At 36.6% G+C, this 10,800-nt stretch overlaps 2 protein-coding genes across 4 annotated transcripts; both read left to right on the forward strand.

Moving 5' to 3' along the window:
- Window positions 1–534: 534 nt before the first annotated feature.
- On the forward strand, window positions 535–5,143 carry LOC110761899 (putative inactive purple acid phosphatase 16). Of its 2 annotated transcripts, XR_002527450.2 has the most exons (6): window positions 535–870; window positions 1,462–1,686; window positions 2,300–2,576; window positions 2,847–3,015; window positions 3,523–3,620; window positions 4,825–4,964. XR_002527450.2 is itself a non-coding variant. In XM_021964488.2 (5 exons), exons 1-5 carry the CDS (start codon window positions 633–635, stop codon window positions 5,059–5,061), a joined length of 1,146 nt encoding a protein of 381 aa, XP_021820180.2. In that variant the 5' UTR covers window positions 537–632; the 3' UTR covers window positions 5,062–5,143. The 2 variants fall into 2 exon arrangements, 1 of the variants encoding a protein (XP_021820180.2); XM_021964488.2 differs by lacking the exon at window positions 3,523–3,620 and having other exon boundaries at window positions 537–870; window positions 4,825–5,143.
- A 2,395-nt stretch (window positions 5,144–7,538) lies between these two features.
- IQD12 (IQ-domain 12) lies at window positions 7,539–10,800 on the forward strand. 2 transcript variants are annotated; one of them, XM_021964675.2, is made up of 6 exons: window positions 7,539–7,669; window positions 7,839–7,979; window positions 8,078–8,368; window positions 9,086–9,316; window positions 9,627–9,758; window positions 9,939–10,800. In XM_021964675.2, exons 2-6 carry the CDS (start codon window positions 7,905–7,907, stop codon window positions 10,422–10,424), a joined length of 1,215 nt encoding a protein of 404 aa, XP_021820367.2. In that variant the 5' UTR covers window positions 7,539–7,669; window positions 7,839–7,904; the 3' UTR covers window positions 10,425–10,800. The 2 variants fall into 2 exon arrangements, with proteins under 2 accessions (XP_021820367.2, XP_021820375.2); XM_021964683.2 differs by having other exon boundaries at window positions 7,545–7,663.

The raw sequence follows: 10,800 nt of genomic DNA on the forward strand, positions 1-10,800 counted from the left end.
CAAGAGGCAGGTGGCATGTATATCCTATGCTCACTTTGATAAAAGAGATCCAAGCAGAGGTCACGGAGTGTAGTTGGTCTTGGGTTCCCAGAGCCGCAAACCTGGCAGCAGACCACTTGGCCAGGATAGCAATGTCGAGGATGAGCCCTTCTTTTTGGGTCAATAGACCCCCATCCTCGTTGATAGGCATTCTTAATAAGGATGGGTTACCTTGTCCACCCCAATATTAGTTTGGGACTACTGAGGAATTTGACGATGCCTCCACCGGTTGGCTGGGTCGTCTTCTACCTGTGTTTCCTCTAGTCTGTGTTTTTGTATGCTTTGTTTTTCTGGTTGCGGATGTCCGTTAACTTTGGACTCTAGCGTTGTATCTTTGGCATTTTGCCCTGATAATGTTATTCCAGTTTGACAAAAAAAAAAAAAAGTACATTTGGTGATAATTTTTTAAATTTTGTATTAATATTTTATTTGATTTAAAAGAAAAACAAAGAATTATCCACATTTGCAAGTACAAAGTCGGGGAATATTCCGACATTTCATCCTCTTTCCCACCAAAAGGCCACATCCTTTGGCATAAGCAATGCCGTCGTTAACACCAACGCAACTGTGGACTATCCCTCCTCTGCCGGGTGATGATGGGAAGGCTCTTATTGTTCTTGATATCTCCGTATCTTTATTCTCTGCTCATCTCCACCGTCGCTCTACCAACCAAGCCGGAAGGTTACCATCAGCTACGGCCGGGTGCACCGTTCAAGATCGCTCTGTTTGCTGACCTGCATTTTGGAGAGGCCGAGTCCACCGATTGGGGCCCACTCCAGGACGTGAAATCTACCAGGGTCATGTCCTCTGTACTCGATGATGAAAACCCAGGTGAGGTTATCAATTTTCATATGTTGTGTATGTTTTTACTTCCATTTTGTTTATGGGAAAATAATCAAAGATTGGTCCTTTTTGATAATTAAAATAGAACCTGAACTTTTGACCAAATTGTGGACCTGTGATAACAGTTTGAACAATTGAATGTTCAAGTAACCACATTTGATAGCTTTGAAAGAAACCCAAAAGAATGAAAGTTGTACTTCTCTCACCATCAAATTAAATTAATACAATTTGTTATTAAGATTTTTGGGCTTCCTACAATGTGACATGAAATTGGTATTATCTTTTTACTTTTTGCCCCTGTTGTTCTGTTGCACTAAACGTTGTGTTTCCCCATCTTGCCTGTTCCAAGGAAAGATGGAAAGAAATTCTGGTTGTTCATTTTTCACATTTCTGGATGTTTTGAAGCTAATAAGAGCTTGAAATTCTTATTTAGTCTAGCCTGTATACTTGCCTGTTGCAAGGAAAGATGGAAATAAAAATATTTAACTCTCAATGTTTAATGACGTATTAGCATTCCTGAAGCCAATACTTTTATCAGCCATATTGTTATAGATTCTGATAAATGCAAGTACATGGCAGATTTTGTTATCTATCTTGGAGATGTGATCACAGCCAACAATATAGCAATTAGAAATGCGAGCTTGTACTGGGATCAGGCAGTTTCTCCAACAAGAGCCAGGGGTATTCCATGGGCCAGTGTGTTTGGAAACCATGATGATGCAGCATTTGTGTGGCCAATAGAGTGGTTTTCAGCCCCTGGAATTCCTAAAATTCGTTGCCCTGAAGCCAATTCATCATGCTCAGGTGAATAAGAATTTTAATTCATTGGGCGTCCACGATTTTGATGTACTTGTTTGCCTTTGCTTAGTACTTATGAGTCTAGGACTAGTAGTGACCAATTGCTCGACTTTTAGCATTGACAACCTCTTTCATGCTGGCCTATTATAAAATGTGGAATGGAAACATAACAATATAAAAACAAATCACCCAAATACATTTTTTTTTTTTATACAAGAGGATTGCCATTCATGTTAAAGCACCAAATTTTTGCGGAGCTTGTTTGTGCTAGGCTGCAAAAGTAATGTTACAAAATTTGGATGTTGCCATTCAAATCTGTGTTTGATGAATTGAAAAGCAGGAGACTCTTGACAGGTTCTGATCTGTTACTTTAGGAGTATCAACTTCTGTTCAGTTAATTCAATCCTATTGACTTGAATTGCCTTCAATTGTAATAATGTATTCTTTTCTCTTCTGGTTTTGAAACATTGAGTTTGTTCAATGCAAAATTATTTGTTGATGCTATTATAAAGTTCTATTCTCTTCTTCCAAATGACTGAGGTACTTCATAGATTTTAGGAGAATAATCAGTAAGACTTTGGATACTAGTTGCTCTCTGATAAGGCCATCTGATTTGTAGGGGAAGAAGACTGTAGCTTCATAGGCACACAACGTCTGGAGCTAATGAAAAATGAAATTGAGCTTAATTTGCTATCATATTCTCAGTATGGCCCTAAAGAACTTTGGCCCAGTGTGTCCAACTATGTCCTCCAAGTTTCATCGTCAGAAAATCCCAAGTCACCTGTGGCATTTTTGTACTTCCTAGACTCTGGTGGTGGTTCCTACCCAGAAATTATATCTAGTGCCCAAGCAGAATGGTTCCAGAAGAAAGCTTCAGAGATTAACCCTGATTCCAGGTACAAAACTATGGAAGAATGACCTGATATTGTCTTTCTTTCACCTTATTAACTAGTGTAGGCTTAGTATCTGATTTTCTTGTGTGTGTGTAATAATCCAGAAATTCTGGACTTTCTTATCTTGTGTGCATATGTGCTGAAAGATATTTACATGAATTCCTGAGATTACTTATTTTCTCAAAATAAGACAAAATTGATATAAAGTACTAAACTTCTTTTTTATTCTTACTCTTGTCTTTCTTGGTAATCAAATAAAGCCTTATTTGACAGGGTCCCAGAGATAATCTTTTGGCATATACCAAGTCGTGCTTATAAGAAAGTTGCTCCGTTGTTCTGGATACACAAGCCTTGTGTGGGTTCGATTAACAAAGAGAAAGTAGCCACTCAAGAAGCTGAAACGGGCATCATGAAACTTTTGGTTGAAAGGGTTTCTGCCAAGGTGAGGTCAAATGTTTTTCCCTCCCATGAAAATTTACCCTGCATAGGTGTGATCAAAGATGAGCATGCTTATCCTATATACATGCTCCTGAGTAGGACACATCCTGTAAATTTTAAAAGGGGTACAGTGTTCCGGTAATGACAAACAAATCCGTGTATAAAGCACAGGCACACACACCCTCTGACCAACTTTAACATCCTACCTCACCTGCTCTGAGTTAGAATACTGCTTTGGAAATTTGGAAAAGCTTTCATGAAAATCTTCAACAATGGTGAATTTTTGTGGATGTAACCAATCATGAAGTGTTTTCATTGTTAGTCTATGAACCTGGAATTGCAAATTCCTTGAACTTGAACTTAGCATAGAACAATTGAAGACATGAAGATCTCAAGAAACCAAGAGATGTAAAGATCAACTCATATGCAGACTTGCTTCAGCCAAAGGATGCAATCGTCAACTCTAGGAGGCATTAGGCTGAGTATAGGATTTACTAATTTTGTTTTTTAGGTTTTATCTTGTACTCCAGGGTCACTTTGGACTAAAATGGAGGCATAGTTGGAAAAGAAAAGACCCAAAAAGACCGAACCTTCTCTCAGCTATTCAAGGTAATTCCATGCCCCATTTGTGCATTGTTAGGCACAAAGAAAACACCTAAATCACTCACTTTAGATATTGCGAAACTTGATAGGGATATCCAAGTTATGCTGACTGAGTCTGCCCTGGTTGTGAAAACCAGTGGCTAGCCACCTGTGCCTGAGGGTGTTGATGTTTAGGTTTTTGGTTTTCTTTTTCAAGCTCTAGTTTGTTAAAGTTCTTGTTAATCCTAGAGTTAATAAAACCCAGATTTGAGTTGTGTTTTGTTGAAGTTTTTTGTTGATCCAGTGTGAACAAAACTAAATTTAGTTTCAGATTGTAAGCATCTCTAGGTTAACTCATAAAACCCATTTAGTGAATTAGGATTCAGATAAGCCAGCTGTGTGGCTGGTAGTGGACTGTGGACATAGGCAGTTGGTCGAACCATTTTACTACTTTTTGGCCAATGTGTTTGTTGAAGCACTATTGTGTACTTTAAATATTGCTTTTTGCATGCTATCAAAAATTGATATTCGTTTGTTCTAGAGACTCTGTTGATTTGTCTCTCTCACTGTATGATAGGTAAATGATAATCGCCTTCTGCTTTCTTGTATAAAATCTGTCAATGCAAGTATCATTGTACCATTTGTTTGTGCCAAAAGAAATAAAAAAACCGCATATTGATACTTCTTAAAGTTAATGTTCTAATCTATTCTAAATTCTTGACAAAATTTCTCATTCTTGATCCATGTAATTGACAACAGTCCATGGGGAAAGAATGAAACTCGCAATCTTCTTACATGCTTGGACTGGAATTCCTGTAAATGTTATAATCTTGCGCCCTTCTTTACTATATTTTTTTTTCTCATCAACTGAAGAGTTGTCGACTCTGTCATCTCCAAACTGTTTGTTTACTTTTGGTCTCAAGTTTTGGTTCTTTCTACATCTTGTTTTATCTCGCCGGTTGGATTTGGTTTATATGCTAATCTTAGTGGTTTTTCTTCTTCTCCTACCTTGAAGTACCCTATCTGAATCTGTCACCAGAACTTATAGAATGGTGAAACTATAGGACAGTCAGATGATTTTAACTTGATCTTTACATTAACACTATACTTACATGATTAAAAATGTCAATGAGTTGGGTTTTCTGAAGCTGTAATAAGTTTATGAAGCTTCATATGAAGCTATGGATTTGATTATTGGGATTTACATTTTTTTTCCTTGGGGTTGTGGCAGGCAGTATTTGTAGGACACAACCATGGATTGGACTGGTGCTGCCCTTATGAAAAACTGTGGCTATGCTTTGCAAGGCATACTGGTTATGGTGGCTATGGAAACTGGGATAGAGGAGCTAGAATTGTGGAAATCACCCAGCAGCCTTTCTCTATTAAATCTTGGATAAGAATGGAGGATGGTAGTGTACATAGTGAAGTTGTCTTAAGCCCATTCATCAACAGAGACAAAAGTATGTAAACTTTCAAACAATACAATTAAAGAACATAAAATAAGTGAAAAATAATAATAATAAACCCATTCATCTTTTTTTCTTTTTTCAGTCTTTTGCAGTCTAAACAAGTTGTATTATTTTCATCAAAAAGAAAAAAAGAGGCTGTATTATCAGATTCAAGACAGTTTTGTATTAAAGCAAAGAATTAGTGGACCACCAAAGCATGCAAGAGGGTCATACCACACAATAATTGGTTCACATGTACAACATTTTCATACTAATTAACCCAATAAAAATCATTAATATAAAATAAAAGAGAAGTAAAAGTTTTTTTTATATTTATAATTTGTATTTATTTTCTGGCCCTTGGAACATAAATCAATCCTCCGCCGTTCCCAATGCTTGGTTGATGTTAATGTTAGGTGTCGCATAAAATTTTAAATATTGAGGAAATGAAGCAATGCATGCATCAATATTGTTGGCAAATGCAGGCTGTGCATGGAACTATAATGACAGTGATGTTATGCTATTATGACATGTTTCTTTTCCTCTTTAGATAACTGATTCAGAGATGCATTCTCAATTCAATAATGTCATGCTTTCTTACATGGTCAACTTCTTTATCCTAAAACTGATGATTAGTTGACCCATGGTTTCAAATATTTTCATGTTCTTTATAGAAAACATAAACAAAGATATCTATCTTTAATAGCAGTTGGATTTTAATATGGGCTAGTTGTCTTCTAACTAAATCAACAATGCATCTAGTTATACAAGAATAAAATGTATAATATTAGTATTAATTTTTTTTATTTATTACAAGTGATAGTTTAAATTATAAGAGGGAGGGGCCGGGGTTTCTCACACACATATTATCAAGGTGTTCTGTGTATTCGAACTTGAGACCATTAGTATTGCCGTGAATAGATAAGATCTAGAGTAGACTCAAAATGAAAACAAACAATAAACATATAGCAAAGTAGATAAATGAAAATAACAATTATGAGAACTTTGGTGGATTTTATTGGTACAATTTTTTATCAATCAGTTGAGGGAACTAATAATCTGATAAATTACGTTACTTAAAATTGAATTATCAGTTTTCAAGGAAAGCAAAATTTTATTCAAAGTCATCTCAGAAAAAGGGCCATTCTATTTTATTTAGGACAACTCATTGATAAAGTCCAATCTAAGCAAAGCAAAAGTTGCACAAAATTCTGCATTTGATAAAGTCTTGAATCATGGACGTTGAACAGCTCAAAAGCTACTTTGGTCTCACTTTGGGAGGATCAGGGATGAAGGCGAAAGTTCTAATTTGACAAGTCAAAACTCGTTCACATAGTCACAACATGTGGTGGTGCCTCAAGAATTAAAAGTAAGGGGACCAATCTTTTTAATTATAGAATAGAGGCCCCATTTGCATTTCATTGTTGTCAACTACTTAATCCATTCTCGGACCAAGAAACTCTAATCCTTGAAGTTCTCTAATCACTTGTTGTCAAGTACTTAATCCAGTTTGTATGTCACTTACTAATTGAGATTAAGAAGCTCTTTTTGGAGGCTTGAAATTGATATGAAAAATGGTACATGTGAAGACAATAAGTTTACCCCTTAGGTCGATACGTGGGAAACCAACACAACCTTAATCACGCATTGATTAGGAGCATACAACATCGTTCACACGAGTAAGCAGGGCATCATGTCTCTACCATTAAATGTAATGAGTCTAAGAACCCTAATTCTTGTTTTTGTTTGTTTAACCTAAGCATTGGAGACTCTTTGATTCAAACCACACCGGTGTGCAAATGACTTGATTGTATTTCTCTTTGGTGTCGGATCATAGAAGAGATTTCATATAGCATGTGGAATCTGTATCCCACAATACACTTTCAAGCATATATATGGTTATATTTTTTCTTGGTGGAGCTATTTGTTAGGGAGTTTGGATTAATACATTAAAAAGGCCTACGAGGCCAAGTCGTCAAAGTTACCTCAAATGGCGAGGAAGGATGAGGTAACGAGTTATCTTCTAAACAAAAGGAGGGAGAAAAGACTTGTTGTGTCATGCATGCTTTTGGCATAACTGCCACTCAAGCTTGACAACAGATTAATTCTAAGGCTTGCCCTATTTTTGAGCTTCTATTGCACTTGTGAGTGCACCAAAGTATAAAATATTTCTTTAGAAATGCATGCAAGAGATGGAATGTGGAGAGCAGTATTAGTGTCACCCAATTATTATAGCCATTTAACTATAATCATTATTTTCCACAGATTTTTGGCCTTGCACATGTTAGACTTTCATAAATCATTATAATTAATGCTATGTTATAGAGGTCGTATCAGTAATTTCATGAATAACAACATTTAGACTCGTCAATAGCAGTTGTTGTGGAATTGACAGGGGAGAGAGAGAGAGAGAGAGAGAGGGCCCTAGTGAAGCTAAGCCACCATTAGAAAAGAGTCATAGTGTGCACAGTTTCTATTAATAGTGCTTGTTTTCATACTCTCTCTCTCTCTCTCTCTCCCTCCCTCCCCCTGTATGCTATTGATTTTTATGTTTGAAAGCAGAAACCATGGAACACCTACCGATATATCAAAACAATGAAAATCCCATTTGGAGTATCATAAGTAATGGTGATAGTTTTATACTTTTAAGAGGTTTTGAGTGTTTTTGGTATCAGAAACTGTGGAAAATATGAGTCTTTAAGCTTTCAAGTATATATCATGATTCATGAGATAGTATTTGTTCAAGTTGTTATGTACTTTTGGCATGTAAATATATATATCTTTTCCTAAATTGCAGGAAATGCCTGAAGAATATAGGACGATGTTTGACATATTGGATTAACATGGTCTTAATAGTAGATCAATGGCAAAGAAAAAGGGCTGGTTTGGTTGGGTGAAGAGGTTCTTTACTTCTGAAGCAAAGACGAGGACACAAAAGGTCGGTGAATTTAAACTCTTCCTTCATTGCCTTACATGCTTAACTGCTTATCTATGGCCCTCTTTTGGGTAATGTTAATTAGTCCTGTTAATCTCCAGAAATCAAACAACTGGAGATGGATTTTTCGAAGACTTGAAGTACTTCATCAATACCCTGCACAGGCTGCACTGACAGCACCAGAGAGGACACTACGTGAAGCTACGGAAGAGCAGAAAAAACATGCTTTAAATGTTGCAATGGCGACAGCAGCTGCAGCTGAGGCAGCAGTGGCTGCTGCCCATGCTGCAGCTGAGGTTGTGCGCCTTACTTCACAACCTTACGACTATTTCACAAAGTTTGACAGGAATTTGGCTGCCATTAAAATTCAAAGCGCTTATCGGGCACATCTTGTGAGCTTCTTGGAAACTTTACTCTTATATAAATACTCTGTTCATAGTCTGGCAGTTCAAAGAGTTGAATATATATTAACCATTTGTAAGTGAGAAAAATACATATAAATACGTGTGCATATTATATATATATTTAGTGTAATTTAAGGCAAGACCAAATAGATATATTTTTTAACCTTCAATTGATCATCTGCATCTCCTAAACATAGGATGGTAACAGAGCTTTTCTGAGTTCTTTCCTGATTTGAATGTAAATTTCTCCAGTCATTGGCACTGAATTTAAGTATTTCAAATGGCCGCCATTTCTAATGCAGCTGTATATACACCATTACCTAAATCAAGCTGACCTTATATATAGCTTAAAGATGGTTCTCTAAATTTTCATTGTGAAAAACTCATTTGATATTTTTCTGACTTTGCATCCAATTTTATTGGCTCAATTCATAAGCACTTAGCTGAATGGGATAAGCAGTCGCATTTAAGTTGTATAACTGATTGTTTTTTTTTTTTGGTTTACCTTTCTAAGTTCTGACAAGATAGCCGGAAGCTCTATGAGTCTTAGATCATAAAAGCTGGGCCCTTGGTTTGAACTTTGAAAATATAACTCAGTCAAATTGATTTATGTCCTTGAAATGTGAAAGCTGAATTTGACATTTATCGGCAATGAGGAAATCACCACTCCTCTGTAGCATGGTCTAAAACTTTTAAGTGAAACAGGCAAGGAAAGCATTGCGAGCCTTGAAGGGATTGGTGAGACTTCAAGCCATAGTTCGTGGCAGAGCTGTGAGACGCCAGGCAGCTACCCCTTTAAAGCGTTCACCATCCAACAGAAGAGATCAGGCAGAGATTTGGAAAAGGAGCATTCCAGCTGCAGATGAGGGATGCAAGGACAGCGAAAAGAAACAGCTCAGCAGCCCACAAAGGGAGTTTGAAGAAAAAGAAGCGACAGTAAGTGAGATGATTCATATGGACATAGAATTGCTAATTTCATTGGTATATATAATAGGGGAGAAAATGTTAGTTTAATGTCATTGTTTATTAAAGTTGGAACCATTTCTGTGAAGAACAGTTTTGGTGGTAAATCCTGCAGTCATTGCCTGATATAGTTCTTCATTCTGTTTTCTTTTTTTCTTTTCAACGGGAGAGTTCTTCATTCTTAATTGTACTTCTGAATAGATCCTAATATAATTTGACTTCATAAAAGCCACATAATTCCTGAGTCCTTATTTGATTTACTGAAGATCTTCGTTATGGACAGCTTGAATGCAGCAGCCAGAGAGGGTGGGATTGCAGTATAATTTCGAAGGAAGACATGGAAGCCATTCGGCTAAGAAAGCAAGAGGCCATGATCAAAAGAGAGCGGATGAAGAAATACTCATTTTCTCTACGGGTACTTTAATCTGAAATCATCTGAATTTCTCGTTTAAGATGAATTCAAATAAAAAGACAGGAAAACTTATGACAAATCCAAAATGCTGTCAAAGTTCAAGCAATTCTTTTTCATTTTATTGTCAGCCATTTCCTCTTCTAACATCTAGCTACCTTGTGCCATAATTATTGTCTTTTTCAGGAAAGCAGAAATGTTCAAATGCTAGACGATTCAATGATCGACAACGCAACTGAAACACTAACCGTTCATTCAAATCTAAGTGGTTGTACTGATGGAAAGTTTGGAGGATCACAAGTTAAACTGAGACATGTGAGAAATGAAGATTCAAGGGAAGGATTGAGTCCACAATTTCAATTATTACCAAGGAGATCATTTTGCAATGCAGAAGAGAACAATTCTGCTCAACATCAGCATGACAGATTGATGGCATCTTCTGCAGTTCTTCCAACTTACATGGCCGTGACAGCATCTGCCAAGGCGAAGACAAGGTCGCTAAGCACCCCGAAGCAACGCCTAGAATTCCAGGATCAAAAGTACTCCAATCATAGCTTTTCACACAACAATGGGCTTTCTCTTTGTTCTTCATATGATGCTGAATCTATTGGGAAGTATAGTAAGAATGGATGGGGTTCATTGGCAGATATATTCAAGCAATATCACCATTAACAAGTCTGTGAAGTTAAGAAGTCAACTTTTGTTGTGGGGATCAATGGGAAGTTCAGTATTAACAGCGATTTGAAAACATCTATGAAAAAGAAAAAATCTTCTAAAACTTTGCTCTGAGTACTGGTTTTACAAGTGGCTGAAGTTCATATTTGGCGAAATTTTCAAAGGTGAAGATGCATTTATTGACCCCTAAATACTTCATTAGCAAGAAAGATTTCAACAAGTTGTTCGAAAAGGCATTTGCAATATCTCTCATTGCTGGTAATGCTCATTTTATACTTGTCATAGGACTTAATTTCTTATTCTTTTTTGGAGGATTTGGTGTTAGGAGTTTCCTGTAAGATGATAATGCAATGAAAAAGCAATGGTTTGTATT

Source organism: Prunus avium, chromosome 7, assembly GCF_965620075.1.
Source record: "Prunus avium chromosome 7, drPruAviu1.hap1.1, whole genome shotgun sequence".
NCBI classification, from domain to species: Eukaryota; Viridiplantae; Streptophyta; class Magnoliopsida; order Rosales; family Rosaceae; genus Prunus; species Prunus avium.